Raw genomic sequence first — 26,717 nt, forward strand, 5'->3', positions numbered from 1 at the left:
GTGTGGGTCTGCAGGTGTGTGCGGGTGTGAAGTGTGGCTTGAGGGAAGGATGATAGTCGGGGGTAGGGTGTGGCAGAGCGCGTGGGCCGGAGCAGCCCTCATCAGGGTGGAGAAATGCAGATGTGATGTGGACATCTTCCCAGTGATTGGTAAACAGACATGTCCTGCAGCTAAGATGGAGGCGGTGGCATGTTCAGAGTTAGGGGGAAGACATCTTAGGTGCGTCATGAGAAACTGTAAGTGGTGAGGTGTGGGGCGCCGGGCAGCAGAGCGGTGGGGGTGGGAGCAGCAGCAGCAACAGAAGGTGGGGTGGCCAAGGCTGCGATCTGGTGTGTGCAGCGAACCCTCCAGCCGCACCACCTACGCTCGCAGCCCGGTGCCTCCTCCCCTGCCAGTCGGCGTGACTTACCTCTGCAGGCTTGTCCCCTCGCCCCTTGCAGTGTCCTTATGGGGTGTTTGAGGGAGGAGGGCATGTGGTGGAGTCCTGGCTTGGGAATGGTGAGCCGGACTTCAAAGAAAGTGGACGAAGCTCACGTGAAAACCGGGCCCGGTGGCGAGCACACGTGAGAACCTCGATCAATACCTCCTCCCCGGGCTGTGTGTGGCGCACCCTCCTTCCCCTCCTGCCCGCGCCTTCCTCCTCTACCTCCCTCACCTCTCTCTCTCTCTCTCTCTCTCTCTCTCTCTCTCTCTCTCTCTCTCTCTCTCTCTCTCTCTCTCTCTCTCTCTCTCTCTCTCTCTCTCTTGTTGTCCCTCTCTCCCGCTCTCTAACTCTCCCGTCCTCCCTCCTCCGCCTCTCTCTCTCTCTCTCTCTCTCTCTCTCTCTCTCTCTCTCTCTCTCTCTCTCTCTCTCTCTCTCTCTCTCTCTCTCTCTCTCTCTCTCTCTCTCTCTCTCTCTCTCTCTCTCTCTCTCTCTCTTCCTCCCACTCTTCTTCCCTCACCTAACCCGCCCCTCTTGCCTCCTCCGTTTCCCTCGCCTCGTCTGCTTCCCTGCTCCCTTTTCTTGCCTCTGTTCTTCATCTCTTCTCTCCCTCTCTCTCCTTTCCTCGACTTTATTCTGCGTTATTACTTTTACTTTTCTTGATTGCGTTTTGCTTTTGTATTTGGGTCGCTGTTAGTATCGTTTAATATAACCCTCACAGTTTGCAGTCATGTTATCTTCGCCACCGCAACCACCACTATCACTATCACCACCACCACCATCACCACTACCAATAATAACGTCTCCCTCCTCCTCCTCCTCCTCCTCCCCCTCCTTGTCCTTCTCCTCTTCCTCCTCCTCCTGCTGCTGCTGCTGCTGTAACACGTTAGCGGAGGGCGCAGCACAGTGAATAGAGTCGCCTCGTGTGGCGTGACCCAGGCTTCCTCTACCTGCACCAGTTCCCCTTTCCTGCGTCTGTTGTCCTGCACCACCCTTTCTTTCACCGGCTCTCCCTCTACATAAACTGCTCTAATGGGTATTTACCGAACCACTGGAAACGTTTAGTAGCCTAGAAGAAGTAGCCTAATTGTGCTCTGGTGGTATAGACGCGGTACTCGTGTTTCTATAGATATTCAGGCTTTTCATGGCGCTGTGCTCATTCCGCGGTGGTTGTTTTCCCCGTACAATGTAATTACACCACCTGGCTGCACCGTGGCCGATGAAATGTTAGGTAATGTGGGATAAAGTGATCGGTTCGTTCAGTGAAGGATCTTTCCATGATATTAATTACGGTGAGATGTCATGTCCCAGAGTTAGGAGTTCTCTGCTGTTCATGTAAGGAAGGTGGCTGTGGTTATCCCATCCTTCCCGCGGCCACACAACACTCCACTTTTATCCCTCCAGTGTGCTAGAGCCTCGCGCCCAGCCTCGCCGCCTGTCTCCGGGCGGCGGAGAGAAGTGCCTCCCTCACCTGGCCAGCCACGCGCTCGCTTCTCTCCACCCCCTCCCTCCATTCCCCTCCATCCTCTCCATCCAGCCGCTGCCCCGCCGCCCTCTCTAGCCAACCTCTGCCTCACCGCCCGCCCCAGCCAGCCCCCGCCTTGCTTCCCCAGCCAGCCCCCGCCTTGCTCCCCCAGCCAGCCTTTCCCTGACAACCTTCCCCAGCTACGCCATACCTTGCCACGCTCTCCACCCATCCTTCCCCTAACAACTCCAGACACCCCTTGCCTCATATCATTCCCCAGCCAGCCCTGCCAGTCCCGCTTCCCTCCCACACATCTCATATCCCGTGTCTCCATGTCTCCCACTATCAGCGCCTGTTCCCCTGACCCTCCACAAACAACCCTTACCCTTCAGTCCTCCATAGATAGCTCGTGCCTCGCCTCCTTCCCTTCCCCGATCAACCCTTGCGCCGATGTCTCTCCCTATCAGTTCCTTCCCTTTCTCTTTCCCCATACCAGCTCCTTCCCCTCCCAGGCATTGTAGTGAAACGCAGTTCCTCCTGTCTACCCCCTCTAAGCTTCCCTTCTTTCTCGTTCACTCTACCACACTGCCTCTTCAATCCCTCCCTCCCTCCCTCCCTCACTCCAGTGTCACCACTCCTGCACCTCCACCAGCACGCCTCCACACACACTCCTTGCCTCCTACGTTACGGCCTTTTCCCCTCACCCTTTGTGAGTTTCAGCGCTTCTCCCTTTGTAGGCAACCTCTCCTCCCTTTCGTAATTGTCCATTTTTCTTTCATACATCAGGTAGTCGTGTGGCGTTTTCTTTATACATTTTTCTTCCCCATTATCCTCCTTTTTTTTTAGTTTTCCCGCCATCCCTTACCTCTCTGTATCGTCTGTCTGTCTAATCTCTCTCTCTCTCTCTCTCTCTCTCTCTCTCTCTCTCTCTCTCTCTCTCTCTCTCTCTCTCTCTCTCTCTCTCTCTCTCTCTCTCTCTCTCTCTCTCTCTCTCTCTCTCTCTCTCTCTCTCTCTCTCCATAAGATCTATACAGGTGGCATATTTTACATATACGTAACGCCATGCACACTTACACACTCTGGCCTGCTCTCACACCAAGTCTCAACGAACATGTCCCAAGAAGAAAACATTTTATTAGAGCAATTTGCTGGACTTGGAAGTTATATCCTTGTATGACGAAAGTAAACAGAAAGAAAAGATGAATGGAGAATGTTTGCTTTTCCATCGTAACCTGTGAGCGAAGTAAACCTCTGCTCCCAAACTGTGTAGGCCAGAAGTTTGTCTTTAAAGATTCAAGCGCTCTAAACGTTTATGGTTAAAAGCACATAATCAGAATATTTCCAGTTGTGGTGGTGGTGATGGTGGTGATCCTGGCGCTTCTACACAATCGGTGCTTTATTTAGATAGCGTTCTAATTTATTCTTACGGGAATGTGCATGGGTGTGATTGTGAAAGTGCGTGCATGTGTGTTTGCTTGGGCGTGTACGTGCGTGTTTGCGTGGGGATGGATGTATGTGTGTGTGTGTGTGTGTGTGTGTGTGTGTGTGTGTGTGTGTGTGTGTGTGTGTGTGTGTGTGTGTGTGTGTGTGTTTTATCGGCAAACTTACCTTCTTTCAGTCATGCCCTTCGGAGTGAATGTCAGTCTGGTATATACACACATAATAGAACATGGAGCAAGAACGAACAGCAGTATACCCGTTGATCTTTACAAGAATGAGCTATATCATTTAATCTACTGAAGTGTGAGGTACGAGAAGGCGAGCACACATATAAAGAAAAATGTATTAAAAAAGACGATACCACGTAAGGATAGTTAGACGAAAGAGCACTGTGAGATTAGAGACGAGACAGTGGCCGGGAAGGAAAGGCGAGACGTGAATGGTGTGAGAGAGTGATCGGTGGACAAATAAAGAAAATGTGCTTAAAAAGAGTAAAAAGGGCGACATAACGCAGGATTAGTTAGGCGAAAGAGCACTGTGAGGTTAAGAAGATAGTGACAGGTGGGAGTGAATGAAGTGAGAGAGTGATCGGTGGTGACCTAGATCGAGCAGCATCGACAAAATCAAGGAAACCAGAGTCAACACCCGAACTTTTGAAACAATTCTTTTTTTTTCTTCCTCAGAAGTTGCTTCCGTTGGCATACATTCCCCATGCATCGCTTGTCTTGCCAGATAGGCTGTGTTTTACCTTTTCTCTCTCTCTCTCTCTCTCTCTCTCTCTCTCTCTCTCTCTCTCTCTCTCTCTCTCTCTCTCTCTCTCTCTCTCTCTCTCTCTCTCTCTCTCTCTCTTTTTAACGAATTTCGCGAATTCAATTCTAATATGGGAATACCCACTGTGAAAGAGAATTACTTGTAACGGCATGCTAGGCAACTAAGGCTATATATCTCCCAGCGTCTTATTGTGGATTCGAACCTATGATATCCGCACCGAAGTGCGGTGCCTTAGTCCACTACTCTTACAAGTATTACAACGAGGGATGGGAAAGATTGGAAAGTCGAGTTTTTATTTAATCACAGATAAATCATTAGTGAGGTGTAAGCGTGATTATTAGTTTTGGAAGATGTTACTTAACTTATTACAGCAGATATGAAGAATGTTGGGATTGATTGACTTTTTTTCATTTATTCTAGATAATGGAATTATTAAATAGATATTTCCATCGGTTTTAGAAGACAGCATCTCTACTTGTGTGTATTACCGCCAAAGGCACATGGTTATTTCACTTCGAGTAAGGTAAAGGAGAGATGTAAGAGTCCTCAATAGTTGTGGAGAATTGCTTCTGACCGTGGACAGAAGTAGGAAAGATTAAGATTCTCTCTCTCTCTCTCTCTCTCTCTCTCTCTCTCTCTCTCTCTCTCTCTCTCTCTCTCTCTCTCTCTCTCTCTCTCTCTCTCTCTCTCTCTCTCTCTCTCTCTCTCTCTCTCTCTCTCTCTCTCTCTCTCTCTCTCTCTCTCTCTCAAATTTTAAATAAGATAAAAGTGAGTATCTTTTTGTTTAGAGTTTTTCATAAAAGTATAAACAGATAAATGCTGAAAAGACGTTTGAATTACTCTGACATTCCAAATAAAAGTGTGATGTTTTAGTACCTGACTGCCTGTCCTGGCTGGCGGCGGAAGGGAGGGAGTGGGGAGGGAACGCGTCCTCTTACACACCCTCGCGTGTTTACCATGAGATGCATGCAGAACGGATTAGCGATGCATCTGTAATTATCTCTTCCGCTCCTGTAATTCCGAGTGCAGGAAAGTGTTGGACCTTTGCATTTGACTTAATGGATGAATTATTGCCATTCCAGATATACGTGGAAGAGCCCTAACCTTGTCAGTTCTTGCAGTATTGAGGTCGTGTGAAATTTCGTTAGTCAGGCATCAAAAGCAATAGGTTTTTTGAGATCTCCACCGTTTCCTCAGTCACGCGAGTTGTCTCTGGAGGCCACGGTCACTAGAAACACAGCACTGTAAATAAGATTTCTTTTGTGATTTCTTTAAAATTACGGTCCGTACTCCTCTGATCGTAACTACTTTTTAACAGGCTGTAGTGGAAGTCATTACAGTTTTCGAGGTTTTGCAAGTGTAATAAACAAGAATTATGTGTCATCAAAGGGACAAAAACACCCACGAGAACCCAACTAATCATCATTGTGGTCTTTAAGAATAATCCTGAGAGAACAATGGGTTTAGAAATACAGGGGTGTGAACCTTAAGTCTTAGAGAGAGAGAGAGAGAGAGAGAGAGAGAGAGAGAGAGAGAGAGAGAGAGAGAGAGAGAGAGTTATGATATACTCGAATACTCGTATACATGAAGGGCACACATTTCCTGGTGTTGTCCATAGCCGAGTCTGCTGGTCTCGACACTCCCGCAGCCCTCTGGTGGCTCCTGCACCAAGCTGCCAGCCACGCCTCCACCTCCCTCCCCGCCCTCCCTCTCCCGTGCCTGTCTCATTCTTCACATCGTTCGCACCTCCTCTCCTCCACGCACACTTCATGTATTTTACTCATTTTATCATATATTTATCGAATGAATTTTACTCGTATGGTCTGTGTGATACGTATGCAGTGTAACTCTCTCTCTCTCTCTCTCTCTCTCTCTCTCTCTCTCTCTCTCTCTCTCTCTCTCTCTCTCTCTCTCTCTCTCTCTCTCTCTCTCTCTCTCTCTCTCTCTCTCAGTACAATATTCACTACTTAAGCACACGCAAAATAATTACTAACAGTTTTAACCCATCAACTGAGAGAGAGAGAGAGAGAGAGAGAGAGAGAGAGAGAGAGAGAGAGAGAGAGAGAGAGAGAGAGAGATGAGGGAGGGGGAGTACTAGCACAATCCCTAAATCCATTGTTTTTCTCGTCCTATAACCCCATATTTGTATTCGGACGATAAAGCGAAGTGACGCTGTAATTCTACTCACGGTGAAGGTGTTTCAGGGTTCCTCCCATAACCTCCACCACCATCACCACATCATCAGCGCTAATGTATCAGCTGTATACCCTCCATTACCCTGGATTTCCGTTGTGTGTCTATTGGTTATTCAGGAAATGCTTATCTATCCGCGAGGAAAACGCGAAACTATCAAACGCATGGCTATAAATCACTGAGGGTCGAGTATATTGATGAGTTGAATTAGCCTTTTGCGGCGCCTTAGAACTGACAGAAAAGAATGTACGTAAGTCAGACATACAAAACACTTATGTAGCCTTGTTTGAAGGAGACGCAGGAGCGCACGATGGAACAGATAACAGGCTAGTGTTATGGATCTAGTTACGAAGCCTGTACCTGCCTCATTTGTGGCCAACCAGCTGCGGCAAACATTGTTATCGTCACTGGTTCTGTAGGTGTGTGTGTGTGTGTGTGTGTGTGTGTAAAATAAAATTAATGAGTAAGAAATAAAAAGTTAGTAATTTATACTTACCCTTCCTTTCCTTCCTTCACAGCTGAGGTGGAGCGCAAGGTGGACACGAGGAGTCGCACGGAGTGGACACCCTTCCAGCAGCAACCTCTTGGCCTCACCTGGGCCGACCCCGCCCGCAGAGTAAGTGTCTGGTGCTGGATGAGTTATTAACCATAGAGGCAAGGCATGCATGTCTGTGTTCCGGCCTCAGGAATTTGAGTGCAGCTGGCCACCACCATTATTTTAGGGTCATTACTGGGCATGTGCAGGATACTAGAACATTAAATCTTAGGTCTGACTCAGACTGTTAATGATGTTTAGGTAATTCCCTAAATTATGATCATTATCTTCTTGATCGGGACAATTACTAACAAGACGAAAAGAATAGCTGGTGACTGCATAAAGCTCACTCACTCCTGGGACTGTAGGCTACAGCCACGCCTGCCTGGCATCATAAAGACAGTTCAGTCCCTTAAGTTTGACAAGATTTTTTTACTATACTCTAAGAAGATTAAATTTTCGCTCATTTCCAAATTTGTGTCTTCCATTTCTGAACACGAGCTATTTTGTTTTTTGTGTTTATTACAGAGCTCAGTTACATTGCGTGTGCAGTTTTTTTTTATATACCTTCTTTTACATAGAATGTCATGTTGCGCAATATACATCCAATGACAGTGTTTTCATCATAAATTTTATATTATCTCCGCCTCCTCACTTCCTTCAGGAAACAACTTGTGTGTGTGTGTGTGTGTGTGTTATATTTATTTACTTAATTGACTATTACTTTAATTATATTTTCATCTCTTACAGAGCCCGTGCCCTTCACCATCTGGAAGTGAGCGAGCGGCCACGGCCACGCCCCTCGATACAGCCAGCAATGCCGAGGACACCTCCAGCAATGGCAACAAGGATGACGAGGATGATGATGCTGATGATGACAACGATGATGACAAGATAGACGCTCAGTATGACCCAGAACGGCTCAAGGCTTTCAATGTAAGTCAGTGACCAAAGAATGACATGAAGACTATTCCTAAAACTGTATTGTAATGATTTTTACTCATTAGTCCTTGAAGCATACCATGTGTAGCAACACTGCATTACTTACCCATGTTCCATGTTCCTGCAGATGTTTGTGCGTCTATTTGTTGACGAAAACCTTGACCGTATGGTTCCCATCAGCAAGCAGCCCAAAGAAAAGATTCAAGCCATCATTGACGCTTGTGCCAGACAATTTCCAGAATTTGCTGAGCGCACCCGGAAGAGAATCCGTACTTACCTCAAAAGCTGCAGGAGGAACAAGAGGACCCGGGATTCTAACGGCTGGGAAACAGTAAGTTGAAAAGAGAAGTGTGAAGTATCTTTGCATAACACTAGGCCCAAGTGCTAGTGAATCATTTCTTCAATGAGAATCCAATCTTGAAACAAATGGTTTCTGAAAGGTTTAATGTGATATGTAACTGATTATGTTATATTGAAATATTTTTAAAACAAGTAGCTTTATTTTTCTTTATTTTCTTAAGCCAAGGTTAAATAAATACTTAATGCTGTGTGTGTTAAAACTTACTTTGAATAGGCATTACTAGAGAAGCACACAGAATTATTATCACAACTTAGATCTGTTAATATTATATACATCTTTCCTCTAAGCATGTGTTTTCCTCCACAGCCATCTCGCCCAACACCACCTCACCTCACCAGCATTCAAGCTGAGCAAATTCTTGCAACTGCTTGTGAAAATGAGGCTCAGAATGCCAAAAGAATGAGGCTTGGTTTGGAACCCATTGCCCAACCAAACCCACTAAACCCTCAACCTCCCTCACAAGTGAGTATCATTATCACACATAGGTACGAGTTGAGCATTGAGGGTGCACAAGATGTAGCAGTCTTCCATCTTGCAATACGTAAATCATTCAACATACTGAATACTCCTTGCTCTCAGATATACAATAATTGTTCCATTGCATTTACATCTCTCTCTCTCTCTCTCTCTCTCTCTCTCTCTCTCTCTCTCTCTCTCTCTCTCTCTCTCTCTCTCTCTCTCTCTCTCTCTCTCTCTCTCTCTCTCTCTCTCTCTCTCTCTCTCTCTCTCTCACACATCAGCAAGTATAGAGCCATGAAGATATACCAAAGACCCTGATATCTACCTAATGTTATCAATGTTTGGTCATCAAGATCCAAAATCTGCAAGCTTAAGATTATTTTAAAGAAAGGAACCCTTGCAGGACCAAAAATTCTTGGCATACTGCCATCTGATGGCAAAGGTCTACTTGTATAAACATGAAGGCTACCTATCAAAAGAATGAATAATGAAAAACAATTATTAGAGTTAATGCCTACTATATTAGAGTTCCTTAGTTATCTTTAGATATTTTATATCCTTTGATTTCATAGTTTCCAGTCTTAAGACAATAATTCAAAATTGCTAAATAATAAAGATAATCTTCACAAGCTATTTCTTTTGTGTTTCAGGTTGGTTCAGACAAGCCTTTGTCCTTGGTTGATGCTGTAATCAAGACTGAGTCCAATGCCCCCCACGTGTCTGCCCTGGCCAAAGCCTTAGAGCGGCCACTCACTGATTCTAAAGTTATGAATGGCTCCTCCATGTATCAAGCATCATTCCAACAGAGCTTTCAGAAAGTGACCACATTAACAGGGTCCACTGTACACACCCAGCCAGGCCTCACTCCTCTCCTGGCCACTACCTCTGCTCCAATGCTAGCCAATGGTGAGTGTTCACACTGATGCATATGATCACAGAAATATTTCAACATTGACCATTTATCTATCAATGTATGGCAAATTTAGATGAAAACATATTACCTAAAATTAAATTATGGCCTGTTCTTTGATGGTGATAAAAGCATTGACTAGTAATAAAGCTAACACTGGTGCCTTTGTTCACAAAATTTTTTTCATTGTTAAATACAGCTCATTTCTCAAATATGAATCTTAGTGTAAATACTATCATGCATGTATTCAGCTTATCAGAGTGTAATAGTGCTTATTTGCCTAATGCACTTAACAATGATTTTTATTATAAATTCTTTTGGAAAATTCCATTAATATTTCCTTCTTTCCCTCAGGACCAACAGACCTGAGTGTCAAGGGGACCTCCAAGCCCACTCGACCCTCGCTCAACGCCGTGGAGGTGGCAGCTGTCCGACAGCTTATTACTGGATATCGAGAATCTGCTGCCTTCCTATTGAGGTCTGCTGATGAGCTGGAAAATTTACTAATTCACCAGCAGAGTCCGTAGTGTATAACTGAAGTAAATGTATAAATGTGAAGATTACACTGTGTGCATACATTGGATGGTGTATATGTGACATTGCTGGTGTTAATGGTTGTCTTAATGCTGCTCACTTTTAAGATGTATATGGTACAATTTCAGTGTTTTATGAAATATAGCTGTAGTAAATATATTTATTTACAGATCTAAACCTATTCTTTTTGTTTTTGTTACTCCAGTTAGTAAGAAAAGAGCATGAATGTGAAAATATTGGTGCTGTCCTTCATGTCCAGTCACTGCATAAGTGAAAAATGCTAATATTTATTATTTTTTTCTGCTTTGAATTTTGTACTGTAAATGTTGAATATTTATTTTCCTTATGATATAGAAAATCCCAATACTTAAAACTTCTTTATAGAAAATTTTCTAGTTTACTATGGAAGTGCCTCTTCACCATAGAACAGTTTTCTTCAGGGGAGGTGCTCAGGTAACAGTGTACACTTGTCTCATGAGTAGGTGATGTCATAAGCTGGCAAGTAGATTGTGCTATCTTCTCATTAAGCTGTTATTAATTTACAGTACACTTCTCTGTACATAAGAAAGGATATATTCTTTTTGCAGCACCAACCTTTGAGTGTTCCTGCACCATCTCTGCACCAACGGATGGTTGCAATACACATTTAGAGTGATACTTTCTGCTGCCTATTATACATACTTATGTACAGAGTGTTTCTAGCCTGTGTAGGAAGGATATTCTAGCAGAAAAGCAGTAAAAGCAAAACAGACCACTGCTGATGCTGTTTTGTAGTCTGGCAGCCGTGACATCACCTGCCAAACAAAACAAAAAGACAGTGGATATTCTTTCTGCATCAAGGGTATTATCTACCTTTGTTATTGTTCACTTTCCTTACAATAGTAGACAGTGGAAAAATAATGCTCTAAATACACACTGTGTGGAGACACTGCAGAATGATAACAAAGGTTCCTGCTTCAGAAGACTATTCACTGTCTGTATATAAAAACAAGCAAGTGTTACTGTAAGCACAGAGGAAAACACTTGCCAACTCATTCATGTCATTGGACCTGGATGTGTCTCCTGAAAAAAACTCCACATGTACATTGTAGTGGGATTTTGCCTAGATGACAGAAAGCAATGGTAAGAATAGTAAATAGAGGATTTCATAATACTGTGTAGCTTTTCTGATATTGTGGGATGATACAAAACAAATGAAGTTGATCCCCATATGTTATATACATACAGTAAATCAGTGGCAAGAAGAGCTTATCATGTACTGTACTTCAATCAAGCCTGCTGCTTCACCTTCCTTGGTCATGTGTAGGAACAATGGTCATTTTGTTAGGAAGCAATTCTGTTAATGAATTTCTTGTTTTTCATCATAACACTGATTTGTCAAAAATAATAGAAATTGCACATTAATTTCTTAACATTTATGTTTTAGATAATAGCTCAAACAAAAACTCAGAAAAGTTATGTACTGTTTTTTTTTTTTTCCATGTATTATATGGAAGATCACTTTCCACTTTTATGTTGATAATTACTGTCTACATTATGAATGTATATGTATAGTTGTATATAGGTAGAGCCAATTAAATTATTGGAAATATATTATGTCCAGTGTAGGGTGTGTATGTATGCCATAGACTGTTGTGAGATGTTACGGAGATTTGGGCATCCACCATTGTCAAGTTTGTTCTCCAGGATATTGCTCCTAGTTAAAATTTAGGTCATTTTTGGGGTTTTCATAGTTTGGTTCAGTAAGAAAACAGTTTTTATTTGGTCTGGTTTCATCATAGAACACTGTTGATTTGCACTTGCTAACTCCAGCATATCAGTAGCAAATCATCAGTTCCCATCTTAAGTAAATTGTTTAACATTTGACTGATAAGTTTCATGTATGAAAGATTTTCTGAATACAAATTCTCAACATCAGAGTGTAGCCCTCTGAAATATAAAGCAAATAGGTATTCAAAATATATGATATTTATATTAAAATTTTCTTCTTGATTACTAATTGTGACTGTTTGATGTGGAGGTTTGTGCAATCTGTGTTTTCCTTATGTACTATCTGATCGTATATTTTTTGTACTGGAAAAAAAGAAACATTCATGTCCTGGATAAGAATTTGTAACATATTGTTTTTATTTATTGTTAAGCAGTTATACAGAAACATATTGTGTATACAGTAGGCATTATTCACTAATGCATTTATATGAATGATTCAGTACTTCTTCAGGTTAATGAAAACCTCTTATTTTCTAGTCATGGTATACTCCTCATAAATTGCATTTCAGACTGAGAGATGTACCTTTCATTGTAAAGATGTACATACAAACATGCATGTGTAATTCCATTATACATCAAAGTTATATGTACATATTATTTTTCTTATCAACTCATTTTGACAATCATTGGCTTAAATAGTAGTGTATGGAAAAGGTTAGACCTCTCATATTTTTCAAAAGTCTGAATGCACTACTAGAAAATTAATGAAAGCTATTTACTTGGGGGATTTTCATTAACAGTGCAATGCAATTATTATTCTCCAACACCCACAGTTCAGTGTTATGTTTAAAGGGTATATACAGGCTTCAGATGTTAACTTTGGGAGTCTTTTCATGTGTTGATAGTGAACTCCAATATACCAAAGATAAGAGATATGTTTGATCTCATACATTTATGATAGTTATTTTTTCTACTGTTGTTTTGGACAGTGGTGTATTAATTTATTTGTGTTATTTTGAAAATATATGGAGTATAGAAATATATATTATTTGGATATTTCATTTATTCTTTAACCTTGTAGATATTAATTGATTTATTTGTTATCAAGATTTTTATTACTATTACTATTATTTTCATCATCATTATTTTATTATATTATTGTTTCAGTGGACATTAGTGGTGCTTAAAGCTTGAACAAATACAAAATTGACTTGTTAATGGACTCAATACTATTAGATCAAGTAGTGAAGTCATGATGGTTTTGGACCCAAGTGGTAGTAAACTGTACCAGCAGTATTACCTGCTTCAGTCCCACAATGAGTTGCATATTAGTTTCCAGTAATACTAATTGCCACTGAAGACAGTTTTCTTTCATATTATGTAATACAAAATACAAAATTAATAAATAGTACACATTTATTTTACAGAAAGATCAATCTTACATAGTTGGGTGATGGACCTACATAATACAGTTCTCAGAGCTCTTTAATTTCGATACATTTAATGACTGGCTGCGGTCCTAACACGGCATTGTCACCTTGGCCACGCATGTGGGATGTTCTCAAGCCAACTTATGTTTAAGAGGAAATCAGTCGGCCAGATGTAGGTCCATCAAGCCAACACAAGTGCCACTGTATGAGACAAAGATTGTTACAAATGGAAATATTATCTTTGTACTGAAAAAAAGAAAATAAATGTAATTGTTAGATGGGATTTTCTTCAACAGTTTTATTACAAAATAATAACAACAATACACTGTACATTCCTCTGCATCTGAAACTTCGCACTTCTCACCACACATCGGAATAGTGGTGACAACTAGTATCGCATAATTGGTGATCAGCAGACTAGGGATGGGGAGCTGTGCATCCTTTGAGCTAAGAGTTGGCGTCCTAATGAGTGATAGATTGAATATCCCATTGTAACACTGGCTTCTGAATACCGACAAATGACTGCGGTGCAAATATTTCCATAAGGTAGTAACCAGCAGAGTTGTCAGGAACAGCAATGACGTTGGTCCAGCTGCAGCACGGAGTTACATATCATATTTAGTAACATCACCACCAAATCCGTGTTGGCTAGTCTGCCCGCGTGGTGAGGGTCGTTACAAGACAAGAAGGAGTCCCTATATACTGGATGGTCAGTCAACTTCAGGCGATGGAGCTCCTCACATTCCTGATGAGCGGCGAGGTTAAGTGGGAGGCCGGAGTCCCACCACCACACATCGGAATGGGAGGACGTAGAGTTTAAATTGTCAAGCAGGAGTGCAGATTGAACAATAGTAGCGTAAGGGTTGACTTCGGCTCCGTGGCGTAGAAAGTATAGTGCGGTAGCTTCACTCCAGTCAAAGTTAGCTGGAGTGAGAGCACCTCGTTGTTTGAGCGACGCATCAGAGTAAGGACGGAAGCGACTTTGACACAGCACCAGGACCCGAGTCCGCTGGCTGATCTGAGGGTGAGAGAACGATAAAGAACTATTGACCTGTAAATTATCGTAGTCATTTCTGTTATCGATACTTGAGAAATTACTGACAACACACACACACACACACACACACACACACACACACACCTTCTGCAGTAGCGGCATAACTAACGAGTGCATCTGCCGCAGTCCGTCCAGGAAATCCAGAATACCTAATTTGTTTGCGTTTTTGTGCCAGAGCATCATCCAAGTGGAGTATCCTGTGGAAAGAAAATAGTACTCATCAGAAGTAATCCTGGCAATAAATTGGTGTATAAAGACCGGAAGTGTTGATGAATACTGTAATTATAATTCAAGCAGGGTACACTATCATCGCTGACGTCTGGCTTTGATCACCTTCTAACTCACTGCGGATCAACGTATATTTAGATAAACGAAGAGCGGTAATGTAAAGTTACAGTAAACAGTCGTGTATTATTTTGATTATTTGTTTCAGGAGAGAATCCCTTCACACATCATCCGTTGGTTTTCAGTGAGACGACGATTTCCTTTCATCGGAAGGAAAGGAGAGGTAATCCATTATCAGAATGCCTAGTGATAAAAAGATAAGTTTCAAGTATTCAGGTTTAATTAGAGTTCTTAAGCCACTGTGGCACGGTGAGTTATGATAACAGCTTGAGAAACTAGATCATTCATTTCTCTTTGTCTGCCTCTATTAATTATCATCTATCCACTGTTATCCTTACTCAGGCGACGGTAGAGAAACAAAACCCATTACAAGCTACGCAATGGTTCTTAGTAAATTTGTAATCGGTAGCCTGCTCGTAACCAGTTCTCTCTCTCTCTCTCTCTCTCTCTCTCTCTCTCTCTCTCTCTCTCTCTCTCTCTCTCTCAGTTCAGTAGTGGCTGCTCTTCTCCGCAAGTAAGGGCTGGTGTCCTCCACCATACGATATACCTTTTATTGTTTTCTTTCTCTTTCTTAATTCATTCCAAGGGCAGTGGGAGGCCGAGTACTCGCTCCCCAGTGGTGATGAGGATTCACTGGTTGCGTATCATGGTAAGAGTCTTTGCTATCTGAGCTGTCCTGTGGAATCCTACCCTGCTGCAATACTGTACATGATATCTGGTGATTGATAGACTGATAGTTATTAATTTCATCATTCAAATAGCCAATCATATAGTGATGTTTCTCTCATAGTTATTAATTTATCTTTACCATTTCGTTACTGCATAGTTACATAATATTACTATATCAAATTGCCTTCAATAAAATTAAGTTACAAGCTGTTCTTTTTAATAACGAAAAAAATCTACCAAGTTTGATTCAAAAAGGCGCTATGACTTCGGTATCATGGCACCTTAAAGAGAAAAATCAGTCAGTCAGTCAATTAGTCAGTCAGTCAGTAAAACAGGTTACATGAAATATGTAATAAATATTCGATAGGTACATGTAACAACTATAATGTTTGACCATATCATAAAACAATTGTAATTTATTCGCAATATGCACCATGAACAACATGTGCCACGGAGAATAACATACTCAAGGCCCTGCACTCACCAATCACCAGCAGATTGGGCGGGGGCTCTCCTCCCGAAGCCCACAGACGAAGTTGAGTAATTTCTTGTGTGTCGTTCAGTCTGGATGGCTCCATAGAGTAAAATTTTCTGAAACTAAGCGACATCTCAATACATCAGTTTGGCTGTGTTCATATATATATATATATATATATATATATATATATATATATATATATATATATATATATATATATATATATATATATATATATATATATATATATATATATATAATTTTTTTTTGTACACTTGAAACTCAAAATAAATTGGAATTAAGCATCTTCCCTTTCTCTCTCTCTCTCTCTCTCTCTCTCTCTCTCTCTCTCTCTCTCTCTCTCTCTCTCTCTCAGAATTCCACTTCTACTAGTTATTTCAGTTCATTATTTTGTTTTCGTGAATAATAATGTAATAAACCACTCACGTATAGGTGACACGCATGCCAAGCAGCGCCGGTGTGGTGGCCTCCATGTCGCTCCACCGCAGGAAGAAGAGGTTCTTCCTTACCGCAGGCCACGGGTTACTTAGGTTCTGCCATTTGCGTAAAATCGTATGGTAGTAATAATAAGAATCGAAATCACACTTTGAGACCAAGTTAAGTAAAGAATTAAGAGTCATAGCTAAAATTTTCCCTTGTGGTAGGGAGGCGGTCTGGCCATGATGTCTGCTGACTGCTACCGATGAAAGAGGATTACCATTGCACGAAAAATTAATAGTAGAGACAATGAGGCGTCTAAGGACTCCTTCTTCTGCATTTCATTTCCTCCACTGTCACTCTTCTGTTTAGGGGAATGGCAGTTTGATATGTCATACCCTAGGATGATTATAGTAATGAAGATAATAATATGAAGATTTCATAATAATGAGTATCCGGATGGCGAGCTAGGCTACTATTGACTAGGCCTCATATCAACACACACACAAATATATATGTCTATATAATAATTTTCTTCCTACGTATATTATCAGAATGGACTACAGCCTTGATTTACACTACACGTCCCCTGCCAGTCTCTATCCTCCTGTTCTTCCTCTCCCCTTCCAAGACAACGTGACCACGCTCGTCTTCGTCTGTATATATATATGTGTATATATATATATATATATATATATATATATATATATATATATATATAGAGAGAGAGAGAGAGAGAGAGAGAGAGAGAGAGAGAGAGAGAGAGAGAGAGAGAGAGAGAGAGAGAGAGAGAGATGCATAGATATATTATTTACTGAATTTTTAACCTGTATCTACTGAAATATTTCATAATTTTCTTACCCAGTAGCTGACGATGTAGTTACAAGCTGGATCTGTGAGTGTCAGAAACTCATCAAAAAGGTCTCTAATCTTAGAGTCGCCCATGAAATATAGCCACAGTGGCGACCCATTTTGTAATCTCCTCTTGGCACAGGTGTAGAAGTTTGTAGGGTCGGAATACGAGGCGATAAGGCAAGGCACGTATGGCAACACTCCACCCGCTGCCTCTATCCTGCTTCCACCCAGAAGAAAAGGAGATGGGAGTTTTATTTTAATTTTTTTGTGATACTGGCTCGTTTTGGTTTCATCTTTATTAACAATCTGGCGTGTCATTTCCTCCTCGAGTTTACTGACGTTACCAGAAAACAACAGCCTAGGGAGTAACTTGGCTAGATTTTCATAATCTGATGTTGATATTCTTCCGAAGGACTGGCGATTTTTCACTGTCTTCTGGACAGTAGCACTTGCAATATGTGGGGAGTCCTGGAAGCCACCTAGTCTTGGAGCTATCAGGTGTGGTGCTCGTCGTAAATCTACACTGCCGGGGAGGGAAGTGGTATTGATAGCTCTAGGTGAGGGAGCGGTAATCATGAACAGGGAGCGACATGCAGGTCTGATGGCACGTATTTGTGAAGGTGGTGGTGAAGCTAATGGAGTGGATGGAAATATCCCGTCTTTCTGATAATAACACAGTACCAACACACACAATACTCCAGCCACTGATAAACAAAGAAAACGGTTCGTCATTGCACAGTGAAAACCAATCACTAGGAACACGTTAGAGTTATCGGAGTTTGAGGTAATACAGCGTAATTTTCGTATTAGAAAGTTTTCCTAACAAGCACTGATACTGCGATTGCGTGTTTACTTTTATTTTTAGCTCCTTAGTCGCGGCATTGCTTCTGTTGAAGGAAAACTCACACTTTTTCCTGCTGTTGGTCTCTCTCTCTCTCTCTCTCTCTCTCTCTCTCTCTCTCTTGACGCATGTTTTGTTATGTGATGCAATGAGTGATGTGAAGGTTGTGGGTATGCTGTGAGTGTGAGGTCATGTTATGTTAAATGAGTGTTGTTATTGCTATGTATGTGAATTGAAGTGCGTGTGTAATACATGACAGAACCACCCAATGGCAAAATTAACGAGGAGCAGCGAACCTACATGTACACAGAAAAACCTATTACGGGGAAGCCTACCGGCTTCTTGCAGCTTCCCTTATTTTCTTGTGTTGGCATGTTCTTGTGGAAACCTGCAGGTGCACGTCTCCGAGTGTGGGTGTTGCTATATGGCGCCTGGAAGACACATGCTCGCCGTGAAGACTGCCACTTTATGTTAAGAGCTCCAGGACTAGAGGTCACTAGGTAGTCCATTTCCAATAACTCGGGAAAAACCTTTACAATATAGTACACAGAAATCAGAACACAATGAGATGTACATTTATAAATACCGTATCTAAATAATGATTACAAATGGGATATTTAGTATTACTCAAGGATATATAAAAGAAAAATATTAATGTTTTTACTTCAGTAGATGATCGTGAGCTTTTAGTAATAAGAAGTAAGTGAAGGAAGAGAGAAAGGAGAAGTCAGGAGAGAGGAAAATGAAAATCTGAAAGCATTACTGTAGAGGTCACAAGAAGAAGAGGAAGAAGGAAGGAAGGAACGATGTGTGTGTGTGTCAAGCTTTAGTTTTCGCTTTAAAGAACCCTACATTTTTTTCTAAGGCCAGCTTGTAATATCAGGTGAGACAGAGCGTGAACGTCCATAGTTTGTAATCCATAAGTGAGAAACATTTCACAAGACTCCAGGCAACAAAAATTTTCCCATTGTCGTAATCTGCGTTTTTGAGTAAGTGTTGAAACCCTAACTGAGATTTCTTCCCACTTAAGTTGTTCTCCTCTTGAACATTCTTACAGGAGCAGAATTTTAGAATGCAAGGAAAAAAAAGTAGACCTTGAAATTCACTTTGTATGCAATATTACTCTGTTAATCTGTCAGTTTGGCCTGAAATATATCTTAAGGTTATAAGGTATAGGTGTTTCGTGACTTAATTTCATATGCTAGATACAGTGCACCCAATAAATTATTACAGGCTTATTTTATCAGTGTTTGATCCATATTAGTGTTGGTTTTGACATGCTGATGTGTTGCTTGTTTAGAGTCGTTATAGTATCACATTCCAGCTTGGCTTCCAGTTCATATCTTCTAATTAAATGTATGTCAATTCAGATAATGCCCTGGTAAGGGTCAATAAATAAATCTCTGTACTGTACACTGTACTGTTTTGCTATGAATCACACTAGCTACTGACAGACAACTCAAGCATGTCAAGTATGACTACCTTGGGGCTCTCTCTGAGGAACAAAGTAACAAGACTCTTCCAGCTGGTTCTTTTATTTTGTCGCCTACAGTGCTAGTGGACTGCCCGATCCTTATAACTACCTTTTGACAATCTATTTAGTTTTGTTATGTGCATTTTTATAACTTAAAATCTGCAGTGGGTATGGCTAGTTGTGTAGGAAATTATTGTAGAAAGCTGTAGTAGATAACTTTTCTTCCTTAGACATTCAGTTCTCTGAGGAACATTCTGTAAGTGTTGAGAGAAATTAAAGAAGCACTGCAGCAGTAGTGACAGGACAGTCAGTCAGTCAGTGATCATTTTGGCTTGGTCTGCAGGCCTTCTTTTTGAGATAAAGGCTCATGTCAACAGAGAAAAGCTTGGTGACGAATCTTACACATCGGCCTGATTGGTAAAGGTATTTGATTCATGTTTCTATGAGTGTCCAGACAGAGATTCCTTAATTGTTTTTAAAACATATTGTGATGTATTGCAACTTTCCAGCTTCAAAATGAGACTATGATGAGCTCCCTTTGATCAATAGCAATCCTGCTACAAATGGTACAATAAATAAAGATGCAGTCAGTATTTAGAAATTTTCACTTATTAATTGTGATCACAGTGAGACCAGCCACATACCATTCACTGCAGAGGAGAGTCATGTAGTCACTGAGCCATCAAAATTGGCCAAGCTCCCTGTATTAACTCTATTTAAAAAAAGCGTTTTCTTTTTTCAGATAGTAATTTGTTAGCTAGCTGATTCAACATGGGGAATGTCAACAAGACCATGACAGAGGTGACTCGGAAGAATCAGGAATTCATGTTGGAGACTCAGAGGGTTCAGGTAAATACTTTTTTTTGTAATGAAATACTTTAAATTATACCATGTTTTACTATGCAGCATTTTCATCTGCCTATATTATGGGAATAAATGATACTTGGATCTAAATATTCTAAAGACCATATTCAATGGAGATAATGATATGAATTATGAATTTAAATGATTTGACGGTTTTTAAGTACTGTATGGTAGTAATGTTCAGTTTTCTTGTTTATTTTTCCTGATATTGCTCAATTCTTTTTTACTGTTTTATATCATATTACATTTGTGTGCCCTGTGCAGAAACTTGGTGAAGGATGGGGTGAACAGTTTCTTTAATTATTAATAATTTCATAACCAGTGATAATTATAATTTTATCTCCTCAGCTGGAGAGACAGATACACATGCAGAACGAAATGCGTGAGAAAATGATGTCGATGCAGATTGCTCGGTCCAGAGAGCTGCTATACTGGTTTGGCTCATTTTACATTGTTGCGGCAATAGGAATGATGACTGGGTGAGTTCTTGATCCTTGTACAAACCTTTTAAATTGTAAGTGATCTGTGCACAGCCATGGCATGAAAATCTGGAAAGGGAAAGTTTTTTGATGTTTTGTCCAAAGTGTATTAATCTTAATATCCTATGATATTAAGGAGGAGGCAGTAGGTACCTGCCAAAACAATAATTACTCCCAGTGAGGTCTAAAGCACTGGATCAAGGGGATGCTGTGAACTTATTATTAAAACCAGCTGTGACCTCACTGATCATTTCCCTTTGTGTCTAACAACACAATGGGATAGTCACAGCCTGGCCTCTAAAGACAACTATCTTCCTCCACACAAAACTGCAGGCACCTAATAACACACACACACACACACACACACACACACACACACACACACACACACACACACACACACACACACACACACACACACACACACACACCATTCACTGAAAAATTCAAAATTATCATGGCGACTCCTACACGAGCCTTGGAGTCCCCATCTGGAGAGGGGACCACAAATGTCCCTAGGTCAGACTGCTCTTCTGATAATGACCCTAAGTGTCTTGACACCCCCCCCTCAACTTTTTCTTCATTAACTTCTGCAACATTTGCAGTCTAAGATCTAATTTTCAATCTGTAGAACACCACCTCTCCTTTTCTAAACCTCATCTTTTTTTCCTCACTGAAACTCAGGTGTCTGAGGCAACTGACAGTTGCCCCTTTTCTAATCCCTCTTACTTTCTCTATCCTCATTTTCAATCCAAAGCTGGATGTTGCATTTATATGCGCAACAGCTTAACCTGCTCTCGTGGCCACACTCTTGAATCTTTCAAGTTTTGCACCATCTGGCTACAACTATAGAGTCACTCTCAAACTAAATTTATCTGTGCTGTATACCTCTCACCTAACTCCTCTGACTATAAGAAATTCCTTGACTACTTAACTTCCAAAGTGGAGCACATTCTGACTCTTCCCTTTTGCAGAGATCTCCATTCTTGGAGACTTCAGTGTTCACCACCAGCTTTGGCTTTCCTCTCCCTTCACTGACCATTCTGGTGAACTAGCCTTCATCTTTACTATCCTCTACGATCTAGAGCAATTGGTGCAACACCCAACTTGTATTCCTGACCGTCTTGGAGATACGCCCAACATTCTTACCTCTAATCCTTCTGCTTATGCTCTTCTCTGTTGGGATCCTCTGATCACAATCTCATATCTGTATCTTCTCCTATCGCTCCAATCCCTCCTCAGGCTCCCCTTAAGTGAAGTTGCCTCTGGTGTTTTGCCTCTTCTAGTTGGGGGGACCTGAGGAGGTATTTTGCTGATTTTCCTTGGAATGACTACTGCTTCTGTGTCAGAGACCCATTTTTGTGTGCTGAGCACATAACAGAGATGATAGTGTCTGGCATGGAGGCATACATTCCTCACTCTTTTTCTTGACCTAAACCTTCCAAACCTTGGTTTAACACAGCTTGTTCTCGTGCTATACATGATAGAGAGGTGGCCCACAAAAGGTACTTAAGCCTTCCATCACCAGAATCTCATGCACTTTATATTTTTGCCAAGTCTGTTCTCCAACTAGCCAAAAACTCCTTCATTAATAGAAAGTGTCAAAATCTTTCAAGATCTAACTACCTTCTTGACTTCTGGCATCTAACCAAAAATATCTCCAATAACTTTGTTTCTTCTTCTTTCCCTCCTTTATTTCAACCAGATGGCACCACTGCTATCACATCTATCTCTAAAGCTGAACTCTTTGCTCAAACCTTTGCTAAAACTCTACCTTGGACAATCCAGGGCTTATTCCTCTCTCTCCTCCACCCTCTGACTACTTCATGCTACCTATTAAAATTCTTCACAATGATGTTTTCCATGCCCTCGCTGGCCTAAACCCTCGGAAGGCTTATGGACCTGATGGGGTCCCTCCTATTGTTCTACGAAACTGTGCCTCTGTGCTTGCACCTTGCCTAGTCAAACTCTTTCAACTCTGTCTGTCAACATCTGCCTTTCCTTCTTGCTGGAAGTTTGCCTACATTCAACTTGTTCCTAAAAAGGTTGACCATTTCTAATCCCCCAAACTACCATCCTATTGCTTTAATTTCCTGCCTATCTAAAGTTTTTTTTAATCTATCCCTAACAGGAAGATTCTTAAACATCTATCACTTCACAGCCTTCTATCTGATCACCAGTATGGGTTCCATTAAGGCTGCTCAATTGGTGATCTTCTGGCTTTCCTTACTGAGTCTTGGTCATCCTCTTTTAGAGATTTTGGTGAAACTTTTGCTGTTGCCTTGGATTTATCAAAAGCTTTTGATAAAGTCTGGCACAAAGCTTTGATTTCCAAACTATCCTCCTATGGCTTCTATCCTTCTCTCTGTAACTTCATTTCAAGTTTCCTTTCTGACCGTTCTATAGCTGCTGTGGTAGACAGTTACTGTTCTTCCCTTAAATCTATTAACAGTGGTGTTCCTTAGGGTTCTGTTCTGTCACCCACTCTCTTCTTATTATTCATCAATGACCTTCTTAACCAAACTTCTTGTCCTATCCACTCCTACACTGATGATACCACCCTATACTTTTCCACGTCTTTTCATAGACATCAACACTTCAGGTGGTGTTCCTTAGGGTTCTGTTCTGTCACCCACTCTCTTCTTATTATTCATCAATGACCTTCTTAACCAAACTTCTTGTCCTATCTACTCCTACACTGATGATACCACCCTATACTTTTCCACGTCTTTTCATAGACGTCAACACTTCAGGAAGTAAACATTTCACGCAGGGAAGCCACAGAACACCTGACTTCTGATCTTTCTAAAATTTCTGATTGGGCAGGGCAAACTTGGTATTGTTCAATGCCTCAAAAACTCAGTTCTTCCATCTATCAACTTGACACAGTCTTCCAGACAACTATCTCTTCTTCAATGACACTCAACTGTCCCTCTCTTCTACACTGAACATCCATGATCTGTCCTTTACTTATAATCTGAACTGAAACTTCACATCTCATCTCTAGCTAAAACAGCTTCTATGAAGTTAGCCTTTCTGAGACATCACTGCCAGTTTCTCTCACCCCCCCAGCTGCTAACTCTGTACAAGGGCCTTATCCGTCCATGTATGGAGTATGCTTTACAAGGCCGTGGGGTTCCACTCATACTGCTCTTCTAGACAGGGTGGAATCAAAAGCTTTTCGTCTCATCAACTCCTCTCCTCTGACTGTCTTCAGCCTCTCTCTCATTGCCGCAGTGTTGCATCTCTAGCTGTCTTCTACTGCTATTTTCATGCTAACTGCCCTTCTGATCTTACTAACTGCATGCCTCCCCTCCTCCTGTGGCCTCACTGCACAAGACCTTCATCTTTCACCCCTATTCTGTCCACCTCTCTAATGCAAGAGTTAACCAGTATTCTCAATCATTCATTCCTTTCTCTGGTAAACTCTGGAACTCCCTGCCAGTTTCTGTATTTCCACCTTCCTATGACTTGAATTCCTTCAAGAGGGAGGTTTCAAGACACTTGTCCTTCAATTTTTTACTATCACTGAACCCTTTTATGGGACTGGCATCTCAGTGGGCTTTTTTTTTTTACCTTGGCCAGTGTCCCTCCTACATAAAAAAAAAAAATCTTGTCATCTGTAAATGGTCATCTGTTGTTTTGTCCAAAGTGTATTAATCTTAATATCCTATGAGATATTCTTGTCATCTGTAAATGATCATCTGTTGTAGTAATGAAGTTGCTACAGCATCTCCAATATATCCAGTTTGATGGACTAATCCTTGAGGAGGAAGTTGCTGAGCATGAAAATGAGGTTGCATCTCTTACAGTTCCCTGAATTTCATAACACAGCTAAATAAAGCCTCAGAATGCATGTGTGGATAGAACATTTTTGACTTAGAATAACCTTACTTTCATCTCTAGCAATATCCTCAGAAACTTGCATTACACCTTGTATGTAATGTACAACATTTTCATAGTCTCTTGTTTTTGTTGCAGGTTTCGACGGACTCGTAAACCTGGCACACTTGTACCCTTGCTTCCTCTCTCTTTTATTCTGGCGTACCAAGCTGATTTAGCATATGGATCGAAGCTCAACCGGATCAAAAGTGAGTATCATGCTGCACAGTCTTGGTTTTGAGCAAGTATCTGTGTGGGGCTGAATTCAGTTTTATTTTTCCATCTTTTCCTCTCTTGTATCCATTCATAGTTCATACCTATCTCAACCCCATCATCTTCCTTCTCTGTTCCTCCTTGTCCTACCCATACTAATATCTGCTTGCATGCATTTTGCCTGGGTTGAAAGAATATTGGTGCCATATTCCTTGTGAATCATATTGTCTTTGTATCTCTCTTTAAGATAGATTTTAACCTAATATACACATAGCTATAAGTGGATAGAGGATACAAACATGTGAAACTGTGATTCTGCATAAGTATATATTGGTGAGTATTGCATAACTGGAGAACTTTTTGGTATTTTGTGTTACTGTAAACATTCAGTGTCATGCTAGTGGTCTTAATAATTAAAAAGCACTATATGATAGACACATGAAATTGTTGAGGATGCATAAAAGAGTAGTTGGTAATTTTATATTGGTCATCTTTACAGTGGAGGCTGAGAACATCCTTATGTTTGAGCGTGACCTGGTATCCATGCCTATGGGGGTCCCTACCCCATCCACCATCGATGAGGCTCGGGAACGTCAGGAGGAAAATAAGCGACTTAACAAGGTTCATGAAGTGTTCATTTAAGTTTCCATTGATTAACATTTTCCTTTCTTTGCATGCTACATAATGTTAATACAAACACTAACCTATCTTACCACTGAGTGGTTCCTTTCAAACAATCTTTTGCTGGTGATTTGTGCTGCATACATTCCTTGAGTAAATCTTGGAAGGTGTTATTTCTTAGAGCCATAAAATTATATGTGCATCTTCATGCATTCAGGTACAAGTGTAGCAGTTGCTCCCATGAGAGCAGAAAATATGAATATGTGTAGATACGTGCATTTTTTATGTTAGTATATTTATTTACTGCATTAGTCTCCAGAACATGGAGTTTGTGCTGCAAAGCATTCAGTCAGTACTGTCTTCTCCATCATAAGACTTTCATCTCACCATTGGAAGGGAGATGTATTGACTTCAATGGTACAACATGTAGAGGCAGACTATTGATTTTTTTAGGATTCATATGAAACCCTGAGGAAATTAAGTTGCAGTGTTATCCTACTATTTGAAATACACACACACACACACACACACACACACACACACACACTATTTGTTTGCTTATTTGTTTATTTATTTGTTATTTTATTTATTTCTCTCTCTCTCTCTCTCTCTCTCTCTCTCTCTCTCTCTCTCTCTCTCTCTCTCTCTCTCTCTCTCTCTCTCTCTCTCTCTCTCTCTCTCTCTCTCTCTCTCATAAAAGAGAATGGAAAGCATATGGTTGTCTTTATATTGAAATTACATGCATAATCCGAACAGAAAATATTCCAAGTGTAGTGACTTTTGATTCATAAACTGCCAGATAGCCTGTGCACAAAAGTATTTTGTGTTTAGATAGAATGAAAGTACACCTTATTTGCCAGCATACGAGACACCTCCCTGTTTAATAATGGCATTTTGGAAAAGATAATTATTTTTTGGAAGTGAGTGTACTGTCATGTATGAATGAACATATATTTTGTAATGGGTATGCGAGATGCAGGGCAAACTTTGCATCTTATATGCTGGCAAAGCTCTGCATAGACAAACATCAGAAGCTTTCCAGCTCACTGAACTTATTATTTTTAACTTTCTTCTGTTCCCATTGCATGATTTACATGGTTTGAAAATAGTAAGACATTATGTGACTCTCATTGTGAATACAGATCAATATATTTTTTATTTTCTATTTTTTTTTCCACTTTAACAATGTAAATGCACTCACAGCTCTCAGCCTCCTCCTAACTGGCAAAGGTTATAGTTAAAAAGGGACACTAACCGGTGGATTGTGTCAGTCAGCCTGTTTTTCCCAGCCATCTCTGAGCTGGCCTTCTTAATGATATATGTGTACCTA

At 41.0% G+C, this 26,717-nt stretch overlaps 3 protein-coding genes across 12 annotated transcripts in view; 2 read left to right on the forward strand and 1 right to left on the reverse strand.

Annotated features, from left to right (window-relative positions):
* LOC135107001 (nucleolar protein 4-like) overlaps positions 1-12,797 on the forward strand; it is a 48,251-nt gene extending 35,454 nt beyond the window's left edge. Inside the window, exons 6-11 of the mRNA XM_064016526.1 lie at positions 6,809-6,906; positions 7,576-7,761; positions 7,895-8,098; positions 8,435-8,590; positions 9,238-9,493; positions 9,852-12,797. Of these exons, the coding sequence (XP_063872596.1) occupies positions 6,809-6,906; positions 7,576-7,761; positions 7,895-8,098; positions 8,435-8,590; positions 9,238-9,493; positions 9,852-10,024 (1,073 nt within the window). The 3' untranslated portion in view covers positions 10,025-12,797. The remainder of the gene's footprint in view (positions 1-6,808; positions 6,907-7,575; positions 7,762-7,894; positions 8,099-8,434; positions 8,591-9,237; positions 9,494-9,851) is intronic.
* A 342-nt stretch (positions 12,798-13,139) lies between these two features.
* On the reverse strand, positions 13,140-18,157 carry LOC135111186 (uncharacterized). Its single transcript, XM_064024269.1, has 5 exons — positions 17,020-18,157; positions 16,168-16,274; positions 15,727-15,839; positions 14,313-14,425; positions 13,140-14,189 (listed from the first exon to the last, which is right to left on the reverse strand). The coding sequence occupies exons 1-5, from the start codon at positions 17,743-17,745 to the stop codon at positions 13,737-13,739; spliced, it is 1,512 nt and encodes a 503-aa protein (XP_063880339.1). The 5' UTR covers positions 17,746-18,157; the 3' UTR covers positions 13,140-13,736.
* The window catches only part of LOC135111193 (plasminogen receptor (KT)-like), a 31,552-nt gene continuing 19,178 nt past the window's right edge, over positions 14,344-26,717 (forward strand). For 3 of the 10 annotated variants that reach the window (XR_010273609.1, XR_010273610.1, XM_064024290.1), the window contains exons 1-5: positions 18,544-18,737; positions 20,071-20,177; positions 20,541-20,671; positions 24,653-24,762; positions 25,266-25,387. Coding sequence is in view for 3 of the 10 variants with exons in the window: in XM_064024290.1 (XP_063880360.1) it covers positions 20,100-20,177; positions 20,541-20,671; positions 24,653-24,762; positions 25,266-25,387 (441 nt within the window). In the remaining 7 variants the exon portion in view is untranslated. Of the gene's footprint in view, positions 14,455-14,661; positions 14,737-15,049; positions 15,088-18,542; positions 18,844-20,070; positions 20,178-20,540; positions 20,672-24,652; positions 24,763-25,265; positions 25,388-26,717 lie in introns of those variants that run through there. The other 7 variants (XR_010273618.1, XM_064024322.1, XR_010273621.1 and 4 more) reach the window with 5 other exon arrangements.

Source organism: Scylla paramamosain, chromosome 2, assembly GCF_035594125.1.
Source record: "Scylla paramamosain isolate STU-SP2022 chromosome 2, ASM3559412v1, whole genome shotgun sequence".
NCBI lineage: Eukaryota > Metazoa > Arthropoda > Malacostraca > Decapoda > Portunidae > Scylla > Scylla paramamosain.